Below are 23417 nucleotides of genomic sequence, written 5' to 3'. Positions count from 1 at the left end.
GTAAGATGGGAACTGTTGTTTCTGGCCCATCTTTGTCACAGAGTTGTCACAATCAAATGAGGTAATGAACTTGAACTTCCATTCCAAGTGCCAAAGTCCTTTTTTAAAGCAAATATCCTCTAATCATGTGAGGTATCATAATTATTCAGCTCATGGCAGTTGAAAGCAGGCAGGTTTAAATCCCTTAGAAGTAAAAGAGGAGAGTTGTTCAATCTGATGGGAGAATTCAGGACACTTTCCTCAGAAGGCAGCCATGGAACGAGGTGTCAGCTGGAACCCAGAGGAGAAACAGCCACCGACTTGAAAGTGAGACTTGATATTTCTTAGCTTTTAATTATTAGTATATATAAATTCAAGTGTTGTTCCTGTATCTTTCTTCCTGAGTTGCAAGGCAGCTTTGTGGTTGTCCTGTGAACCTTCTCAGGATCTGTGTCCCCAAAAGTGACTCAGTTAAGGCTCCAGTGCTCTTCACAGATTACCAAGTGGCACCACTTACTGCGTTTGAGACCACAGCTGCGTCAAGCACATACGTTTCCGTGAAGTCCCACAAGAGGTTAAGATCATTTTTTTATGATCTTACAGGACTTTTGAGTGAAATTTAGTACAGTGCTTGAAAACAGGGGAGAAAGACTCCTGAAATTTTCTCCTGGACAAAAATGTTCAGAAATAGCATGCCTTCCATTACACTGTGATTGTCAAACCTTACTAACAGACACCATTACATTAGCCAAGACATCGGGAGTTCTAGACAGTTCAATGAAGTTTTTAAAGTCAGATTTGATAAATAGTAAGGTTAGTTGTAGTTCTCTTTTTAAAAACTTTCAGTGATAGGGGCGCCTGGGTAGCTCAGTTGGTTGGGCGACTGCCTCCGGCTCAGGTCATGATCCTGGAGTCCCAGGATCGAGTCCCGCATCGGGCTTCCTGCTCAGCAGGGAGTCTGCTTCTCCCTCTGGCCCTCCCCCCTCATGTGCTCTCTCTGTCTCTCTCATGCTCTCTTTCACAAATAAATAAAATCTTTAAAAAAAAAAAAAAACTTTCAGTGATAAACTTCTCCCCAAAGACTAAGTAGTCTTCATTTTTGAAGGTCAAGATTAAGCGGTGCAGTAACATGCTGTCTGTTCTTATGATTATTAAGTAAAGAAATACATTTTTTTAAAGATTTTATTTATTTATTTATTTGACAGAGAGAGACACAGTGAGAGAGGGAACACAAGCAGGGGGAGTGGGAGACGGAGAAGCAGGCTCCCCGCTGAGCAAGGAGCCTGATGCGGGGCTCGACCCCAGGACCCGGGATCACGACCTGAGCCGAAGGCAGGCGCTTAACGACTGAGCCACCCAGGCGCCCCAAGAAATACATTTTTTAAAGGCATGTGTAAAAGAATATCTTTGTAAACAGCGGGTCAACCACTGGCCTGGGACCTTTAGATGCAGAGTTCGGTGTCACCACTACAGGGAGCCCAGTTGGATTTTGCAGGCACCTGTTCATTCATTGTCATTTTAAATACTGCATATTAGGTTCACTTGGATTCCCAACTCTGCTGCTCCTAATTTGACTGCCAACCGTCATTCATCAATTGTAAGAGTGGGGGGAGTTTACCAACTTGAACTTGTAGCTGAGACACGTAGGAGGAGGCTCATTATCAATGCCAATAAAAAGGCAGCAGACTGGTAACAATAGTACATTGATCACAGACACTCTGCTGCACTAGCCTATATTAGGGACCATGATTAAATCTCCCACAGTCTCCCGCTGTAATAGGAATAGTCACTGTTACAGAACACTGCCATAGGATCAATGTCTTGGCTTTTCTTTTGCATTTATGGAGCAGTGGGAAAGCATCGTTCTGCGACCACATTCTCTTCCATTATCCCTTTATTATTGGCACCTGCTCATTAGAGACTGGTGCACCAGGACAGTAGCTAGGGGGCTGTGCTTTAGGGACCCTCCGTCATCGGAGACATTTCACCCCAACAAGGGGTTATGGCGGGAAAGCTGTATCACGCAGTGAGCACTCAAACCACCATTCCCAAATGTCCTTACTTTCTTTATCAAGGCTGTTTTTGTCAGGCCAAATAAAGGGCCTAAAATAACCTATTGTAATTGGAGTCCAAAAGGTTACCTATAAAAAGAAAAGAAATACTCTTTTCACCTGTGTATAAATACGTACGAGAAAGCATCGTCAAGAAAATAACTGTTATATTCCTGCAGCCTAGTATAGTGCCTGGCACAGGGTCTCCGTTCAATCAATATTTGTTGAATAAGTAAATAAATAATAAGCTGGAGACCACACATGTCTGCGCTCGCCCTGTGAGTGGGGCGAAGTGCTCAGGAAGCAGAGCGCTGCGTACATTTGTTGTGTGAATGAGTGCAGCCCCCTCTTGCATCAGAACCCAGATGCACAGTCTTGTGAATACAGAAGCTCCCCGGAAAACAGATGCTGCATTTCAGCTGGGCTCGTCTGAGTAAAGAAATTATCCAAATCTCCAAATTGTTAATTTCATGTTTGAAATTGAGGCTGTGTAAATATTCCAGAAAGGAGGAAGAAAGAGATGGAGCTTATACCTTGGATTTAGATGGGAAATCTTCTGCCCTCCCCCAGCTCCGTCTCCATCTTCAGCACAGCCCCCGCGGCCTCGGTTAGCGAAGTGCTGGCTCATCGCGTGGCCTTATTTAGCGTGTTGTAAGGAGGAACTGTACGGCAAAGTTTATTCCAGCCACAACAGTATTACGGGCTCACTGAGGAGGGAGAAAATCAGAGTGAAATAGAACGTATCAGGAAGAGGAAAAAGTACAAATTAAGAATCACAACTCTACAATTCTTGTATTCTGCCGTGAACCCCAACCTGCCTGGGGACTTGAGCAGACCACTTCTCTGAATTTTCCTCATATATAAACACTGGGGACAGTAAAACAGCCCAGGCTGTGTCCTGTATAGCTTTGACGTGATCAAATAGATAATAAAAGTAGAAGCTACCATTTATTAAGCACCAGCTGTGTGCAAGGTACTGTGCATAGCACCAGAGGTAGAGTACTTTTAATATAGCTAAAGTATACTTCACAAACCATAAAGCTTTACCCAAATACTGTATATCTTTTTGTTTTGGTAAATACTTTGAAAACTCTGAAGTGCTACATGAGTTTAAGAAACAAGCATACCTCATTTTATTGTGCTTCAGTTTATCGCACTTCTCAGATACTGTGTTTTTAACGAAGGTTTGTTGCAACCCTGCATCGAGCAAGTCTCTTGGCATCATTTTTCCAACAACATTTGCTCACTTCCTATCTCTGTGTCATAGTTTGGTAATTCTTGCAACATTGCAAGCTTTTTCATCATTATTATATTTGATATGGTGATCTGTGATCAGTGGTTATAAGTTGCAGGAAGCTTAGATGATGGTTAGCATAGTAATAAAGTATTTTTAAATTAAGGTATATACGGTGGGATTTCTTAGTCATAATGCCATTGTACACTGAGTAAACTATAGTATAGTGTGAACATAACTTTTATGTGTACTGGGAAACCAAAAAATTTGTTTGAATTGCTTTTTCTCAATATTCGCTTTGTTGTGGTGGTCTGGAACCGAACCTGCATTATCTCCGAGGTACGCCTGTACATGAAATTAAATGGAAAACATATTGTACATATCTGTGTCTCTTCTATGCAAAGCACTGTGCAAGGTGATAGAGGGAAAAATAAATAAATAAACCAAGACAGACTCTGCCCTCAAAGTGTTTACAGCCAGCAAAGGAAGGAGGGCTAAGTGCTTAAACAAGTACCCAGTGGCTACAATACAGACATGAGTACGCTAAGATTCATGCAGGTCAGGAGTTTATTTATTGGCTTGGACAACAGTCCTCCACTGTATCGGCTTGAAAAAGCTGGTGCATCAACCATTCCATTATTAAAGGAGCATTAGTAAATGCTAGTCCCTATTTCCTTCCCTTCGTAATACCAGCCTTATCTTTCCTTATCTCTAAAAAGCATATAGAAAACCAGTATACTAGAAAACTCTCAGGAAGTGTGCAAAGCAATGCCATCTGACTCCAGCCAAAGATCTTTCTGCACCCACAGACTCAAATCTCCCTTCCTGAAACAGAGTGTTCTGATTTGTGGGTAATGAAATTGGGCAGAATCTAAGCAAATGTTTACTTAGAGGAAACACAGTTATTCTGAATTGACATTAAATTCACCAAAGGGAAAAATAACCAGAAAGTGTAGTTGGAAGAGAAGAAACAAAAGGGATAGGTAGATAGGCAGGCAGATCAAACTTACCTAAGAGTTGGCTGTGCTGGTTTTCCTGTATCTAATAAATTTTATTTATCTAGCATTATTAGATATTTGTAGAACTCAAACAGAAGGTAGTCTTAACCTCTCATATAAAGAGAAAAAATTCTTTAGCATTCTTCCTCTCTTCTGTAAATACAATGTAGATATTTCATAGACTCAAATAATACCACAATTTGATTAACAATGAAAGGTAAATTGACCTATATTTTGTCATTGGAATGCTGCTGAAATTTTAACTCTAGAAGTGTTTTATAAGTAACAGCTAATGTTTACTGAGCACTTACTATGGGCCAGACATTGTTCTAAGAGAGAAAGAGAGACAGAGGGAGAGATTTGTAAAAAATGATACAGGTCAACAATAAATCTATTTTCAGACTTACTTCCCTCTCTCATAGGTTTTTATATTTTTCCCACATACTGGTTATTCTATTTAAATGTTAAACAATCAAATACAACACCATCGGTCTATATAGGAATAAAGTTTTCTCTTTTTTTGGCCATCGGTGTCTTCAATAGAGTAGCTTTTTCATACTCCAGAATAGGGGCTTTATTTGGGAAATAGGGGAGAGAGGAAGAAAGAAACCTCCCTGCCCACGCAGATCTCAAGGGTCAGTAGCTTTTCTGTCTGTGCCATGTGGCAGTTTCTGATGCGATTGTGAACATTGCAATCACTTTCCTGCTCGGCAGAGGATTACAATAATGCCTATTTATCCAACTCTACCCATCCAAGGATTTCAAATACATCATAAACTCATCAATTAATCAAAGACATGGCACCCATTTCGAGATGATGGGTGAATTACATCCTACAAGATTACGAGAAATGCTCACATTGGCATAGTAAATCAAGGGCTGTTTCCTTGATAGATTCCCAAACAACACAAGTCCTAAAATGAGGAGGGTTCTGTCCAGCACTGAATCGCAAAGTGTGTTTCTCAAATAGAAGATGTCAGGAATAAAAAAAGTCACTTTATGTCATAGCATCACTTAAGCTTGATGAAAAATTAAACCGCGATGGAAAAGCTGAATCTGTTGAAATACAGTGAATTGGCTTGCCTCCTCAGAGTAAAGTATTACTGACTACCCTTCCTTGACAATTGAAAACCCCTCTGAATGCTGGGTTTAAAATACTGGGTTACTCCATGGGGCGCCTGGGTGGCTCAGTCGGTTAAGCAACTGCCTTCGGCTCAGGTCATGATCCTGGAGTCCCAGGATCGAGTCCCGCATCGGGCTCCCTGCTCAGCGGGGAGTCTGCTTCTCCCTCTGACCCTCCTCCCTCTCATGCTCTCTGTCTCTCATTCTCTCTTGTCTCAAATAAATAAATAAAATCTTTAAAAAAAAAAAAAATAAAATAAAATAAAATACTGGGTTACTCCAGTTCTTGGTTCTGTGGTCTGTTTGGAGTGAGGAACTGTGTTGTCATCCGGTGCCTTCAGCCCACCGTGGAGAACAGGCTTTCCATAGAACTGTGAATTTTTGGTATTCATCTGGAGGTTACTCCAGCTCTCCCAGGTTCTCATGTGGTCCACACATCTGACTGCTCTTCATTTTGAAGAAACGTGCCAATCTTTAGGGATTGTATGTAATGAGAGGTCAAGTTTTGGTTTGCATTGTTGGAAATGGCACTCAAGTCATTAGAAACTCAAGGAATGACAGCCCAGTATCCATTTCTAATCTGAAGTGTCCTCTGGAACACCAGATTACTCTGCCTTGTTAGGTTATCCCAACCCAGAAATCACTTCATTGTGATTAGCTTCCAAGATTAATGAATTCTAGGATGTCAAGATTACTTACGACTCAATGCAGGTCCGAATTTGCCATCTGCCTTTCAGCCATTTCATGAACCCAACGGAAGAGAGGGTTTATCAAAATGGCTGTGCAACATCTCTTCTGTTTTAACACTCTTTAGGGACCGATATAAGCAGCTCTTCATGTTCTTGTGTCAAAATACATATGTAAGGATTAAAAGTAGTATGGGTTGCATAAGAGTGCTTTTCAGGGCCAGTTATTCTTTGATATTTATCACTTCATAGTGGCAACACCTGCTTCTAATTTTAAGAGTTCTCTTTTTCAGTGGGTGATTTTTTTTTTCTTTTCAGCAAAGAAATCTTATCCTCAAAAGACTTAACTGGTAATTTTTCTCCTTTTGATGTGCTTGATATTTTTATGAGTCTGTCCATCAGCACTGAAGCCTTAACATGCCTTAAGTTAAAAAAAAATCTTTACAACACATAATCATTATATCGGGTTACCTAAATTTATATCCTCACCACACATTTGGAGACTTTTCCAGAGATATAACTTGTTAAAAATGTCATTATTTGCCATTTGGACTACTTGATAGTTGTCTTAAGTTGACTAGAGCCGTAGAAATAAACTCTGCCTTGCGGGAGGCGTTCAGCCACTTACATTCAGTGTACATATTTGGTTGATTTTTACATTCAGGGACACAGTTGGTGACAGCTGTCATTTGAGATTGGTGAGTGGAAGGGAAAAAAAAGGAGAGGACCCTAGTTTTGTCTATTTAGACACATATGGAAATAGTCCTCTGGTTTGAGGGGAGCCAGCCCACTTGTAGAGCCCAGTGTGGTTTGCTTTTCAGTTTTTATCCTGTGTAAAGACCTTTTCCTAATAGATGCTGGATAAAGTTAATTATACAAGTAGAAAAAGCTGCAAAAGATGGTATATTGCTAGCAACCCATTCTGATTGGGCTGTGGGGAGTTGTCGGTATAAAATTGGATCCTTGTGTTGGGTTCCAAAAAAAAAGGTGTGAATATGAAGGAGAAGTGCTAAATCATGACTCCAGAGAAAATGTCGGCCACGAGCAGTTTTTAGTCTAAGTGAAAACCAAACTTTAGGATTTGGACAAATAAGACAAGAAGAAAAAAAGCGTGAATCATTAACTCCAATATAAAAGCATGATGGTGATCAAGTGTCACCAAACCTAAGTGAAGACACTCAACAAAGACTGTGACTGAATGGAACTAACTCGTTGACTTACTTGATATGAAAAGCTTTGCCAAGTATTTACCCTTAGTGTCAGATAAGTAATTTTTAATAAAATATTTCGAAGATACGAAGACAGTTAAGAAAACAGCACGGTTTTTAATCACGGCACTCATAAGTAAATGGATCTATCATTACGTTGTCACAAAGAATGACAGTGAGCAGAAACATGCTGCTAATCCCTCTCAGATAAGTATTTAATGTAATTAGACAGACACTGTCTCTTGTGTTGAGTGTAGCATTAATCAGGAGAAGTGCAACTTTACACAGAAATTTCTTTTTTTCTGATATGTCATTGTTAAAAAAAAGAAACTGTTTTGTCAGATACTGCTTCAGAAAATGATTTATGTAGCTGTAGCAGTTATTTCCTTTTTTCCCTTTGTATTTTTTATTTTGTGTTTGAATGGTGTTTAAGAACAGTGTGGTCCTTTTGCATCCACAGGGCTGCCTTGGAGGTTCGTGGTTCATTTTGTTTTGCATAATGAACGTAACTTGAAGTGTTCTTAAGCTTTGAAATGACCTGTTGGATCATCTATCGAAAATGAAGGCCAAACTCTTGTAGAGAGAGGTTTTCCTTATAAAGAAATGGCCAGGAGTTTTCTGCATTAAATAAGAGCTCAAGAGAGAATCTCTTTCTGTGAAAAATTCCATGTTACAGTGATGAAATGTGTTGCCCCCTTCCAGCATCCACAGGCATTGCCTTTAAAAAAAAAATTTCCTTTTGCTGTGTAGCGTCCAGCTTGAACTGTGAACTGCTGCATAGTTATAAAGTCGTATCAGTTCAGCTCCTTGCACAGCTCTATCTTACCACTTTCTCGGCAACTCAAAGGCCTTTGATGGCAAAGAATAGGGTTATTGAAAGATGGTGGGCAGATTTCACTAAGTAACCGGTGGAGGTCAAAGTAGTTTATTTGTGGGGATGAACACAGTACAGAGATGAAAAATCAAATGCTTTGCCATAATAAGGTTTAGCAAGAAAATGCTGACTACACTAAGCTCAGATTCTAGCTGACAGAACCTTTTCTAGTGTTCATTACTTGATTCCACAGTTCAAGCAACTTGAAGAGGCCTAAAATTATATTTCTTTTTTCCCCTATGAAATGTTCCAATCAGTTTCAAATTTTACCTTAAGTAAAGTGATGGGCGTTCTGCTTGTATCCAAGGAACACTGGAATTAATAGATCCCCAGTGCAGACATACCCCAAACATGGAACATCACAGACGATATCTCTAAAATTAAATTTTACCAGTAAGACCCTTAAGCGCCAAGCTTTCGATCGTATTCTAATGGACGGAAGTGAGCATATTTTAATAAACACTTAACTTCACATCATTGAAACTGGATAAAATTCTAGATAAAGTATCTATAAAGATGTTTACCAAGCTTGAACACTGGATTATTCCTAGCCTATTGGAGATGGGGAGGAGAGGGCTGTTCCCCGCCCCCCCCACCTATATATAATTTTGTATTTGTGTATGTTTTGTATTTGTGTGTGTTATTTGTGTATGTATAGTGTGTATATTTTGCTTTGTAACTTACAAAAGAGCTACACCTGCTGAAAAAAATATAAAAGTGAGGTTTACCTGCTGTATAACAGTAGGACTAAAAGAATGAAAAATTATTTGGTGGCATATAGACCAGAGCTATCTAACAGAACTTTCTGCAGTGATGCAAATGTTCTGTATCTGCACTGTCCAACATTGTAACAACTAGCCAAATATGGCTATTGAGCACTTGAAATGTGGCTTTGCTGAGCAACTGAATTTTTTAATTCATTTAATTTTAATTAATTTAAATGTAAGTAGGTACATGTGGCTAGTAGCTACCATATTGGATAGGGCAGATATGAACCAAACATATGTATGATTGAGTTTTTTACTTTTCAGCTGGGTATGTAGGCAGGATGAATAAAACATTTTGCTATACTATACTGAATTTATTTTTCATGCAAAGGAAATTATTTGGTTTTCTCAGTAATTTCTTGTTTATTCTCAGTCCTCTGTGAACGTGTGTGATTGCTATGTTGAGCCAAAATTAGCCCTTCCCTGAACACATGGGAGGATGGGATAGTTAGGGGAAAGATGGGATGGGTAGGGAATCTCCTACTTGTAAGTAGTAGGGGGATGAAATACAGCATTTTAAACTTCAGTCCTGACACTGGGGTGTCTGTATTTACCCTGAAAGGAGAGGAAATCCCCTAAAAACTCAGGAAACTTTATTGTTGCCCAAGGAACCAGATCTTTATATGACATTTTCCATGTGTCTATTCTTTATTCTCCCGGGTTGTAAATTTTCACTCACAAATGAACATTTGGAATACATTAGAGAATTCATCATTTCTTTTCTCCTGAATAATCCATATAATTTTTACTCCATTCTCCCATTTTTAAAAATTAAAGAAATCACTTGTATGCAAGCCTTTTGAATTAGCTGAACTTCTTTATGATGTGCTAATTCTTTTGGGGGTCCTTTCAGCTCATCTTAAATGGTTGCATATAGAGTAAGAAGGATAAACCTCAGAAGCTATATTAACTTCCATTTTATTCTCCCCATCATAAAAATGATTTTAAAACATTTCTATTCACTGAAAAAGGTTAAAAGTCAAAATAGTCTGAATGTTTTACCTTTTTTTATTGTTGAGTGCATTAATCATAATAAATCACGTTGGAATGAACCATAATGGATTTTATCATTAGGACACAAATCTAAGATGAGTGCAGGATCTTAAACTACCTCCTCGTATCACACAGCGTGTGTTTCTACCCAGAGGAACAGAATGGCCCTTTAACTGTGGAATTAATCTATGCAATCGCAGCCTTTATTTAGCATCACGGTGGGCGATCCTCTCATCACAAGGTGCAGATGAGATGATCCTAGGAAGGTCCTGTTCTTGCCTGTGCAGCAGCTACCAGAGAGCACTGCCTTTGCTCCATTGGGAAGAGATGAGTCCGAGCATAAACTTGCTGGTGGTAGATGACTTGCAAAATAGGGTACGGGTACTGCCCAACTTTCATCCTGAGCTTGAGAAACAGTGTGGAAATGGATGCTGATACCATTCATCTGACAGCCGTGACTGGGGCACCCATTGCTGCACCTAGACCCAGAGGTTGTAGGGGACTCTGAACGCCCGGAGGGAAAGAGAACAGCTACAGCAGCTGTTAATGTGCCATTTAGGCTGTAGAAAGATATTTCAGTATCATTAATGAACTCGATTTTAAACCAGCTCGTGATTCGTCTGTATTAGTAAGATAGATACATAATCGGAACTTTTTTCAGGAAGAGGCATCTCGGTGGAGCGGTGCCCTGGAAGTGGGACGAGCTCTGACCTACTGGGTTCAAGTCCTGCTCCTCCATTGTGTGGCCTCTTGCCTTCTTCGGGACTTCCCTCCCTCTGTTATCTTCTGAGTCTTTGCTTTCTGCCCATCTCTCGCAGGCAAGCGTGCTTTACTGCCTCCCATCTTCAGGAAGCTCCGCCTTGCTTCCCCCCACCCCCTATAGCTTCCACCCTATTTTCTGCTTCCCTCTACACACTCATTTCACGAAGACTTGACTACGCCCGTTTTCCCTTCCTCATTCCTGATTTTGTAAACCATTTTAACCTGTCTTAGAGCCTTAGGAGAGCCTTACTCTCCTGGAGCTCATTTATTCTCCTTGTACCTGACCTCTCAATAGCATTCAACTCAGGCCACCACAGCCTCCTCCCTGAAATACTTAGAGTCGGTAAAACCATGCTTTCCTATGAGTTTGGTGACTCAGCTAAGCTGCCTGTTTTGACACTCACTTTAGTAGCTCAGAGGCCTCTCTTGATGTCAAGACTTACTGAATTCTAGATAATTTTGTGTGTTAGACTTTACCTCTGGTTGAGGTATTACTGCGTTATAACATAAACAAGGCTTGGGAGATACCATTGGGTCTTAAAAAAAAAAAAAAGACTTGATCCTGCTTATGTTTGCAGGAGGCTTTATAGAGAAAGTAACTTGTTGAACAGGCAAGAGGCCTCTTGTATATATTAAATGTATGTATTTACTATTGAACAATTTAACATCTTTGGGTCATTATGTTCTTCTAAGTCTAGGTGATACTTATTTCTTGAAGGTTCCGTCTTAAAATTACTGATAATAAATGCAGTATGTTTAATAAAATCCTAACTAATCCCTACTAATGCCAAGAAAAACCTGCTATATAAGACAAGATGATTCTTAGTATACTTCAGAGTTGTTTTTATTTTTTGCATGTTCTTTTGCAGCTGATACAACCTTTCTTTGAATTTTTTCTTTGGATAACCAAATTAGAAACTTCAACTATAAATATACTTTATTGACTTAAGTAGGACACAGTTTTTATAATATAGAAGGGAAACTATATGGGGCAGTGTGGTGTATCACAAAACATACAAGCTTTAGAACGAGAGACCTGGGTCTGAAATACTACTTAGTAGGTGTATGGTCTTAAGCAAGTTGCTTGACATCTCTTGGTGTCAAGTTTCTGCAATATTTAGTTATAAGTAGCCAGGCTATTAATACCTACCTATTGGAAAATGAAAATGCAAGCATTTGAGACATTTGTAAGTACATGGCACACAGTGCGTACTCCATAATTTGGAGTTTATTCTTTTTATTCTTTTATTCTTTTCAGTCTGTGCTTTTGAAATGATCGATATGCAGAGGTTTGATGACCATCTCTTTAGCTGCCTCCTGGCTCTCTTGAGGGCACTGAATGGATGAAGGCTTCCAGCAGCCTTCAGGTTTGGTATAATAGTTGTTCTGCTAAAGCAGCAGTAACGATAGGTCATTGGGAATTAGGTGAGGGCAATGATCTGGAGAATACATAAAGTCAAACTTGCAGCATTTTGTAGTCCTCTCTAACCTGCTTATATATTGGATTTTAAAAGAAAAGTGCAGAGTTTGCTTGTTTCCAGAATTTTTCCCAAACAGATTGCAACTATAAATGTGCATTACTGAAAACTTTCTGTTCTTGATTTTGATACTTTGAAGAAAGAAACATAGACCAGTTAAATCTTCTCTGACAACTTGAATAACAACAACCCAAACTCCTACAACAGACGAGATAAGGTCCTGCTGTCTTGAGCAGCATTTACCAAGGATAATATTCACAGGACAGTGAATTTTTGAGTAAGCACTCACACTGACTTGTCACAGTTTTCCTTTTTTAAAAATCCAGCATGTTCCATTGTTTCTGGAATAGTTATAGTTTATTGAGATCTCTCCCTCCCCCCCTTCCCATTAATATTGTACCTCCTTTGACTCCTAAAAATCCCCTTTAAGAAGCTTCCTTAAGCAAAGAACAACATTGCACTTTCTTCTCATTCCTGTAGGACTTGCTTCATAACTATCCCTATAAAGTTCTTGGTCAAAGTGTTTAGTAAATCTCATAATTTGGGAGACAGACGGAGTTGAAATTAATTATGTATTTTTTTCCCTGTATCTTCTTTTTACTTTCTGTAACATCAGGTTGTAGAAAAACTTACCAGAACAAACCTTGATTTGTTATAGGAGAACCCACGAATTATTTTTGAGTTTTTTTCATGTCATTTGATCTGATTTTGTTACTGGTATTTCTTAAAAGAATCAGGGAGAAATAGGAATTTTCGGAATTTATTTGGAAATAAAATTTATGCCATTGGAAATAACCACTTACTTGGCTCTTTTCCACAGAGATGTCTTACTGTTTTCTCTGGGTGAGTGTAGGCTAGTGGAAAGCCTCACTACCTAGCATGTATTTACTAAAAATGATGGAAGATCCTGGAATTCTAGTGAGTAATTAGTGTCCAGTAAGCATCTTTAATGCATACATTTCTAGCATGGACAGTAGTCTCATAGTTGAGTAACATCTTAGTTTGCTATTGCTGTATAACAAATTACCACAAACATAGCTTAAAACAAAACACATTTATTACTTCATTACCTTATTACCTTATTACCAGTTAACATGAGTCAAGAGTCTGGGGATAGCTGAGGTGGTCCCTCACCTCAGGGTCTCACAAGGCTGCAATCAGCATTTCATCCAGGCTGCATTCCTTCCTGGAGCTCTGAGTCCTCTTGCAAACTCTTGTGAGTATTGGCAGAATTGAGTTCCTTACAGCTTTAAGACTAGGGTTCCAGCTTTCTTAAAGCTGGCTGTCAGCCAGGGGCCTTGCTTAGCTCCCAGAGGCCCCTGCATTTCCTTGCCATGTGGCCCTCTCACAGGCCCCTTTACATCATGGCAGCTTACTTCTTCAAAGGCAGCAGGAGAATCTCTCTTCTAGTCCCTCTTTTAAAGGGTTCACCTGATTAGGTCAGGCCCACCCAGGATAATAACCTTTTACTTAATTCACAGTCACCTGATTAGGAACCTTAATTACATCTGCAAAAGTCCCTTCACCTTTGCAATACAACAACCTAATCACAAGAAGAACATCCATCATATTCACAGGTCCTGCCCACATTCAACTGGAGGAGATTATATAAAGTATGTACCCCAGGGGCCAGGAGCCTTGGGGCCAACTTAGAATTCTGACTACCACAAATTAATGATGACTGTAATGGAATCTTTGTGAGTACTATTTTTGGCCTGTGCTTTCAAGGTTTTCCTATTGGGCCTCTCACTTACAACTGCCTTCAGGGATCAGAGTCACTAAATGACTAGAATTTCATGTTTGCCTGTGTCCTCTGGACACTATTTGAAACAACTCAGGTAGCTCAGGAAAATGGCAAAGTGGAGAGAAATTCAGAAAGTCTGATGGTTAGAAAACCAATGACAAGCCAGAATGCTTTTTGAAATCCATCTCCTAGGGGCACCTGGGTGGTTCAGTGGGTTAAAAGTTGGACTCTTGATTTTGGCTCAGGTCATGGTCTCAGGGTTGTGAGATCCGAGTCCCGTGCTGGGAAACTGCTTAATATTCTCTCTCTCCCTCTCTCTCTGCCCCCCACCCCCATACATGCTCGCTCTCTCACTGTCTCTCAAAAAAATAACAGAAGAAAAGAAATCCACCTTCTATTTTCTTTACCACCATTGGGGGTTTTTTTTAGAGCAATCAATAGGAGAAAATGTCCCATTGAAACACAGCATTCTGCTAAATTTCTGCTTCTTGTTCTATAAAATTCTTTATTTTTACATAGTGAAAAGAACTTTGAAGTAATATTTTGTTTGTTCCAGGAAAAGGGCAGCATTACTTTATAATCTTTTTTTTTTAAATCTGATACTTCTGAAAAATACATTGAAATCAAAGTTTTGCTTTATTAAGAAAAAGCCAATTAGTCATTAATCTGTACAACCATGGCCTAACAGTTGTGCAGAGCTAATTGGTAAAAGAAATTATAACAAGAAGCTTACATTTAATCTAACGGGCAGAATCCAAATTTGATTTCAAAAATGAAAGTCAAGATTAATGTCCTCTCGCTTTTAACATAAAGTAGTTTACTACCATTTTGAAATTTTATCCTGTCAATTAACTATATGAAACAAATTAACCAAAACATACATTATGCATGTGGAGAAAATATTAAAGTATATAATAAGGAAATGTGCTCAATACAAGTCTTTAAAAATTGAAAACACAAAGTAATTTTGAGATTCATGACAGCCTTAGGGTTCATCTTACTTGACTGTGATAAATTTAAAAGATTATACATAGTTTGGCTTCTTCTTGAGTGCAAACAGTATTTCTTTTCTCTTTAACCCTTCAAGGAGGATTTGAGTTTTGCTGTTTTTTAATCTGTTTACCAACTTCATCATTCTTCATGCTCGTGATTGCCTGCATCTTACCTCTATTCCCCTTTTTAAAGGATAAATGTAAATGGTGGATTTAAATCACGTCACTCTCTCTGCCTTATTTAGAACGGCATGGGATGGAACTCATGAACTTTTCAAAGAAATGCTCCCTTTTCTGTGAGTCCAACCATTTGCTTTCTTTAATAAGGTTAGTTCAGATGCTGCATTTCCTCAGTGATTCCATTGTCTGAAAAAAATTCTGCCATCTTAAAAGTTTTGACATTTTCATTTTCTGTTCTATTTCTGTTTCATGACACATAATTCAGGCATTTGACTGAGCTTAAATCAGTGGACTGGTTGGCAGCCTAAAAATGTGTTTTGCACAAGAGAGTTTTGAATGAATTGAGAGGTTTGTTTACATTTTGGTAACTTTTATTTCTTCCCTTTAATTTTTTAATTTGAAGTCCCCTCTCTGATGTAGTTCTGTGATTATACCTTAGGCTAGGTTACTTACAATGAATGTTGGTCCAAAACCCCAATCAATCCTAATGATGTTAGGATATTGGTATGGTGTGCCTTTGGTTACTGATTCAAAGAGCAAGGAAGCATAGCTAACGCCGCTGAGTGACGTGCTTTTTCATTCAAATCACGTAGATATTGATCTGGAATGGATGGGATCTAGATTTGTCCAGTTGGTGTGAAATCACACACCACTTCGTAATGTCCTTACATGGTACCATGTAAATGTTCCTACCAGCTTGCAATTTGTTTCTTTCTTGGGGTCAAACTCCCAAGTTTTACTATGTCGGTTAGTAAAGCCACAGATAAAGCTGAGACCGTTAAACCTAGTTTAAATATCTTTTCAGGCCACTTGCTGAGTTCTAGACCCTTTGTTGGATATCCTGAACATAGAAGGGGCAAAGCACACTATCCTTGTAGAATCTGTAGTCACACTCAAAGCCTGTGTGAAGGAAATCTGTGAACATAAATAACAAGGACATATTTAGATACAGGCCAAACTAAGTTTGGGGACAGATCTATACCTATAAAGTGCTTGGCACGGTGCAGAGGAGTTAGTAACTGCTCACTAACAGGTACATGCTCATATCATTATTATTTTCATTACTTAGTTTTCCGGCTCACCCCAATAATTCTCTGGTCATAGAATACAACACATGCAGACATATGTAAGTAAAGGAGATTTGATTCTTTTGACGTGCATACAGACCAGTTTTGTGCTGCAAATTTAAGAGAGCCCAAATTTGTCCTGTGATGTGGAGACAAGGAGTCATTTCCTTTATTTTTATATCCAAGTTTTCATTGTTTTAATTGGCACCCTTCCAGACTGATAGATGGCTCCAGTTATGTGCCAGCGTGGCTGCCGAGAACGTTACAAACGCAGTATAATTACAAGGGACGATTTTCCCATTATTTTCTTCCCAAAGCATTTTCTATGCTGGAAATGTTATGAAAACCTCAGAAACTATGGTAAAAATACTATTTTTAAAAACAGGTTTTTACAAATAATGCAATATATGTTAAGGAAAAAAAGGAAGAAGAAGAAGGTAGTGGGAGGGGAAGAATGAAGCGGGGGAAATCGGAGGGGTAGACGAACCACGAGAGAGATGGACTCTGAAAAACAAACAGGGTTTTAGAGGGGAGGGGGGTGGGAAGATGGGTTAGCCTGGTGGCGGGTATTGAGGAGGGCACATTCTGCATGGAGCACTGGGTGTTGTGCACAAACAATGAATCATGGAACACTTCATCTAAAACTAATGTTGTAATGTATGGGGATTAACATAAGAATAAAAAAAAAAAACAAGTTTTTATTGTATTTTCTTAACATAAAAGTAATACACGTTTATCACAGGAAAAACAAGTAAGCAAAAAGAGGCAATGAAAACCACCCAAATCCAACACACAGAGAGAACCACCGTTAACAGTTTATGTGCATTTCCTTCCAGTTCTTTCTCTGTACAGAGACCGATATTTTTAAGTGGCATCCTAGCACAACATCCTATTTTATAATCGCTCTCCGTGTCTTTATTCCATGTCATCAGTGGAATGTCCTTATTCTCTGACAGTACTATTTGCATGGGTTCTATCCTGTTTGTTTAACCAGTTTCAAGTGTTGGGCATTTAAGGATTTTTTTTTTTTACTTTGATCTTTTCTTTCTTTTTTCTATTATAAATAACTCATTGGATGAGCAACTGAGTTGTCATTGTTGAGAGTCTTTTTTTAATGTTAAAATAGCTAAATTATTTAAAATGTGGAGAAAGTGCTTTGGTGCTTCAGTAAGGTACCTGGCAAGATGAAGTGGTTGCAGAGGAGGTCTTCATGTGCCTTCGAGAGCCTCCTTTCTGAAGGCTCCCGGGGGCCACAGGCACATACAACTTGCAGGCAATACTGGGCAGGGGCCCTCCATAATTAGACAAGATCACTCATGCCAAAAGGGACTATGATTGAGTAGAATAAGTTGAAGTCAGTTCTAGTTGGACTTACCAGGGACCATTTTGCTCCCTGTTGGTTGCCTGTGACAGATTCAAAGCGATTCAAAACAAATTTTGTGCTCACAGGTGGGTTTCTTTTTTAATTCTTTCAGGTTTATCTTTTAGGCTGTACAAGCGTCGTGCCCTGAATTAAAGTGTGCTTATCACTCCATCCTTCTTGCCAGGAATGCCATCTCCAACCACCCTGAAGAAGTCGGAGAAGTCTGGTTTCAGCAGCCCCTCCCCTTCGCAGACCTCCTCCCTGGGAACTGCATTCACCCAGCACCACCGACCTGTCATCACAGGACCCAGAGGTGAGCCGCTCGACAGGCACTCTTGCTTGTGCTTAGATCATGGCCTTGGGAGCAGCATAACAAAAGGGAGAGACATGGAGGCCTCTCCCAGAATGCTCCTAAAGGCAGTGAGTGCTCCAGTTTCTCATCCTTGGGGACAGCTTTGGCATCAAACCCTTGATCCTTACCTTAGGCTAGAAAAGGAACCAAACCTCTCATTCCCAGTGGGATGTTGCAATGAGGTGGGAGATAATTTGAACTGAACCCAAATCAAATCTGTCCTACAAGTTGGACAAGAGGAGTGTGTGTTTTTGTGTGTGTGTGTGTGTGTGTGTGTGTGTCAGGTGAGTATAATTTCCTGTAGTTAGTTACCTGTTTTCAAGGAAGAGCTGTTTTGCATTCTCTCATCCCTGCTGATTCCCTTTCCTTGAAACCTGATTTCAATATGTGGCATTTTGCATTGAGGTTGTTTGCATCACGGTGTTGACGAGCAGTCTTCACTCACTCCTTTTGAAGTGGTAGATAGTTTGTCTGGTTTTCATTGCAATGTTTTCATTATTTTTTGTCTCATGTGCTTTTAAGTTTATTATTAAAATGTGTCCACAAGAAATATGATTTGTATTTCACATTAAAGACAAGCTTTAAACCTCAAGAGAATGTCAGCAAATCACTTAACTTGATCTTATTGCAAGATGAAAATATTTATTAGTTTGTTTATGAAACTCCCACAGTAGGAGTATGAGTAATTGTAACCACGTTCACTTTCTTCCATCAGATTGTCGCTTAGGTAGGTCTGTGATCTACCAGCTGGTATTATAAAACATCCTAGAAAGTTATGGTCTCTTGTCTACTTTGACATACGCCTGGGGAAACTGATATTTCTTGCATTAATCTCAGTGTTAGACCCAAAAATCTGAATCCCTTTATGAATACTCTGTGAGCATCTCAGGGAAAAATGGCAGTTGAGAGGGCCATCCAATGCACACATGCAGAAATTACACTGAAGAAAGTAAGTATTAGGACTATTTTGTGAAGCGATTACTATATCCACAATTATGAAAACTTACTTGCTCCATCTTTTAAACATCTTGTGATCATTGACAGAATTTTCTCAAGATCCCTTATTATTTCACTTGTGCGGTGTGCGTGCGTGCATGTGTGTGTGTGTGTGTGTGTGTTATAATCAGAAAGGCAAGTTATGTATTTTTTTCTAACTTGAAAACCTTGTATCCAAATTGGATCATACAGTCCCAGAATGAGTCTCTTTCAGTGGGGTAGCATTATGATATTATCCTCAGAGTCAGCATTCATTAAGCATCTAAACTGTGGTGGAAAATAAAAGATACGAAGTCCTTTTAGTCAGAAGATTTTCAGTCTCGAGGAGATAAGGCATGTGATGTTTCTCGTCTTTCTATGGTCAGGTTAACGTTTTAAATGCTAAGTGAATGTTAAAAGTAGAAATTTCTGCGGGAACTCAGAGGAGGGGACGATGGAGTTTCATTTGTTCATTAAATGACAATTTACTGAGTGCCTGTCGCTGGGAATTGAGTGGTTCCTGTCGTCATCAAGCATACAGTGTAGGGCAGAAGAGAGATGCAAGAAAATAAGCATTCAGAAGATGATGTGGAATGTGCTATTACCACTTTTTATCAAATAAAGAGACTTCAAAGTTTAGATAGCACTGAGGTCAAATCTTAAGAAGTTGCTTACATGAATAGAGGCCGTTCCAAGCAGAAGGAAGATTCACAGTGGAGCCAGGTAATCAGGATTGGGAAGAACAGGATGCTAGCAATCAGGATAGCTGGATGAGCTGCCTCTTTGCCTTTCCACTTATCTTGTGGATTTTTTTTAATGTCCTCATCAATAAAATGGGACAGTACTATTGTTGAATGAACTTTTCCTCCCAGCCTCCTATTCTTACATAGAGACATGATAAAAAATATATATATTTGTAGAGACTCTTTGAGGAGCATAAAGCAGTGTGCATATATTATCATTTATTCAATAAATATTGAGTGGCTTCTATGAGTCCTGTCTTAAAACCATAGTTCTACACATTATAATAACAATTCTAGCATTGACCCTTGAGGGCCAACATTGGGAGCTTCTTCATGCTAGATGCTTAAACACACTTGCTAAAATGACCCACACTGGGTTGAACCAGACTGGACCTCCCTAGCCTTCAGAACAATGAGCTTTGATCTCCTATTCATACCATGAAAAAAATGTTTATGAGGAAAAGAGAAAGATGCCTAGTTTAAGAATTATGGAATACCAAAGATTCTTTGTTTTCACCAGAATTCAAGATGGTTCCCAGCATCCTCGGTTCTCCTTTCTGGAAAATCTACTCAGGTACCCATTCTTATTGCACCCTGCCCCCCTCTTAGTGGTCTGGTAAGGGGAATTGGAGTAATTTAGATGAAACTCTTTGTTGGCGTCTTTGTGGCAAGAATCATAGAGTGGAGATGGGCTAACACGAGACACTTTGGGGCTAAGATACTTTTTAAGGTTGGTATTGAGCCTCTTGCTATCTAAGAAATATTTGCTACAGGTGCCATATTGCACTATATTCTTCTCTGAAAAAGATGGAAAGCTAATGGTTGGAATGAAATCACAGGATTAAGCGTTGATGTTTTAGGAAGATGAGGCCAAAGTGAAGGAGAGAGAGTCTGACTGAATGAGCCAGTGTGGAGTAAATGTGATGTGTACCTAAAGGAGACTTCAACCTCCATGTTCCTTTTATTGTAAAGAGTTGCCATAACCCAAATCAGTAAATCATTAGAGAATCCAGACAGACAGTCGAACTTTACAGGGCCTGGAAGAAGAGAAAGGTGTGTCCTTTATCAGGGTCCTGGGGCACAGGGACAGGGGAAGCTATTTACTACACCGTTGCTCAGAATCACATGGCATATTCACCTCTCCATAGTACCCCGATTGCAAGGCTTCTGCTGCCTCCTTTGGGGAGAGTATGTGCTATGGTGAGTGCTGTGAATTGTGTAAGATTGTTGAATCACAGACCTGTACCTCTGAAACAAATAATACATTATATGTTAAAAAAAAAAAAGAAGATAGTAGGAAGGGAAAAATGAAGGCGGGGAAGGGGGGAGGTCAGAGGGGGAGACAAACCATGATAGACTATGGACTCTGAGAAACAAACGGAGGATTCTAGAGGGGAGGGGGTGGGGGGATGGGTTAGCCTGGTGATGGGTATTAAAGAGGGCACGTTCTGCATGGAGCACTGGGTGTTATACGCAAACAATCATGGAACACTACATCAAAAACTAATGATGTAATGTACGGTGATTAACATAACATAATAAAATAAAATTTAAAAAATTTTTCTTAAAATTTCTCATGGGAATACCTTGACCAGACAAACACCAGTTCGTAAGCAATAACTCTGTAACATATCTCAGTGCCCAGGCCAGAGATGATATTTTAACACTTTGCTGTAGAGCAGAGCAAGGTCACCTCGCTAAAAAACAATGGCCCTATTTTTTACTACAAACATAAGCCATATTTGGAAATATGGTGGACACTTGTTACAAAGGAAACCTCTCTTTGAAATTGCAAAGCAAATGCAAAAAAAAAAAGGGGGGGGGGCCTTGAAGGGAGGCAGCATTTCACAGTGGGTAAGCATAAAAGCTCAGGGTTCAAACAGACCAGTGTTGGAACCCTGTCTCCACCACTGTTACCAGCTGTGTGGACCTCGTACATTGCTTTACTTCTCTGAGTCATAGGTTCCTCATCTATAAATTGGAGATCATAATCTTTACCTCAAGAGAATCATATTATCTAAGGAGGAACTGAAATCATGTGTTTACAGTTGTTTGCATAGTGCCTGGAAATAGAGTATGTACTCAAATCATGCAAACAAGTAAATCACCCATTTTTACCCAGGCTTTGAAAATTTCATGCTGTCCCTACTACTTTCACCTATCAACATTTTGCCTATTCCACGACCAGCTCAAATACGATTTTCTACACAAAGACCCCCTAGCTCCACGCAGGCTGCCATCACCTCACGCTCCTTAAAGTCCCATAGCCTTTCGCGCCCAGCACCTTGCTTTGCTAGTTAATGTATGTGTCTTGTCGCTCTCCTAGAATGGAACCTTTGAAAGGGAGGATCTATAACTTAGACTTTTCGTTATCTTCATTGTGTCTCGTGCACTGAATTTTATGCTCAAATATTGGTTGAATAAATAAAAAGTACTCACATTGTACATCAATGTACACAGAAAGCATTCATCCCCTCCCTGACACTGATAAGATCATATTGCTTCAGAAGAACTAAAGAGTGATAAATGTATAATAGTTTAGGCAGGACTTCTTTGTAAGGAATTGTCCAAGATGGGGAAGAACGATGGCCTTCCCGCTAAAGAAAGCTTTTATAAGATTATATGAGTAAAACTTTCATATACAAGTTACAGTTTTTCTTAGTTTCTGCTATTCTGATCTCTTCTCTGTGTACATCGTGAAGGTAGAGACATGTGGCTTCTTAAAACAAATCCCCCTCTGATACTGGCTTTCTTTGTGGTTTTGATAAGTCACTTAACCCCGTGGCCTCAGTTTGGCCATCTGTACCATGGCAACCATCCTTGGCCACCTATGTAGTTAAAATTAGATAAAGGAGTGAAAGCCTTTTGGAATATCCTGGGGAGTGGAGAAGACATTAAGTTTCCATAAAAGCATTTGTATGTCATTATACATTATTACAATTACTATGCACTTTAAGCTGAAAGATTGGGCTTTCAAAGACTTTCTTTTATCAGCACTTAATTTTTTAATTTCAACCATAAGAAAGTATTTAATCACGACAGTTTATTTTATTCACGATAATTGAAAAAAATCTTTGTTCTTCCCTTTGCTTTTTTAAGAGTTATAAGTTTGATAATTTAAAGGATCTAACTCCTTTTATTGGAATTATTTGGAGCAATCAGTGATATTTTAGAGTCTCTTGAAAGTTCATCTTCTTGAAATTTAGATGTCTGCCTAAAATCTTTGCTATTTTCAAAAACAAAATAATGAATTATACTTAATTTAAGCATTTCACTTAATTTAATGCTTTACACTAAGTAAAGCAAGTCTTGTGCTTTAGGGTTTTAGAAATGGGGAGGCGCCCACACTGTACACATTGCAAGGCAGAGGTTGAAAATAATTAGCAAGTAAGCACTTACTGAGCCTCGTCTAGAACCACAGAATTTGAGAACAGTGCTCTGGAAATCTGGTCTCATCCATTTCCTGTATCAGCTAAGAATGTGTTTGATTGCAAGTAACAGAAGATCCGACAAAACAGGTTTTATGTTTCTCGTATAAAAACAAGTATGTAATTCAAGACTGATAATCCAAGGATTGAGATTTTATCTCTTAGCCTTGCTTTAGTGGGTTGTGTTCATCTTCATACTGTGACCTCCTGGTCACAATGTGGCCACTGCATACCTGCCTCACATCTGCATTCCAAGCAGAAAGCAAGGCCGGCTCATTCTGCCACCTTTTGTAGAATGTTATGCAGCATGGTCCAAACTATGCCACATGATGACCTCTAGCTGCAAGAGAGGCTAGGAAGTCTAGATTATTTTTTTTAGCTGAACACATTGCCACTCTGTATAAAATTAGGGCTTTATAAG

General features: G+C 39.2%; 1 protein-coding gene across 11 annotated transcripts in view; it reads left to right on the top strand.

Moving 5' to 3' along the window:
- The window catches only part of NFIA (nuclear factor I A), a 369091-nt gene that overhangs the window by 271756 nt on the left and 73918 nt on the right, over positions 1–23417 (top strand). For 8 of the 11 annotated variants that reach the window (XM_054512839.2, XM_054512843.2, XM_045897554.3 and 5 more), the window contains 2 exons: positions 17683–17811; positions 20089–20142. In XM_054512839.2, coding sequence (XP_054368814.1) covers positions 17683–17811; positions 20089–20142 — 183 coding nt within the window. The remainder of the gene's footprint in view (positions 1–17682; positions 17812–20088; positions 20143–23417) is intronic. The other 3 variants (XM_054512842.2, XM_045897559.3, XM_045897558.3) reach the window with 1 other exon arrangement.

The sequence above is a fragment of the Mirounga angustirostris genome, unplaced genomic scaffold (assembly GCF_029215605.1).
Source record: "Mirounga angustirostris isolate CCGP_5_RB_7025 unplaced genomic scaffold, mMirAng1.0.hap1 SCAF_4, whole genome shotgun sequence".
Classification (NCBI taxonomy): Eukaryota; Metazoa; Chordata; class Mammalia; order Carnivora; family Phocidae; genus Mirounga; species Mirounga angustirostris.
The sequence above is the reverse complement of the archived record's forward strand: the minus strand, read 5'-3'. Positions and strand labels throughout refer to the sequence as shown.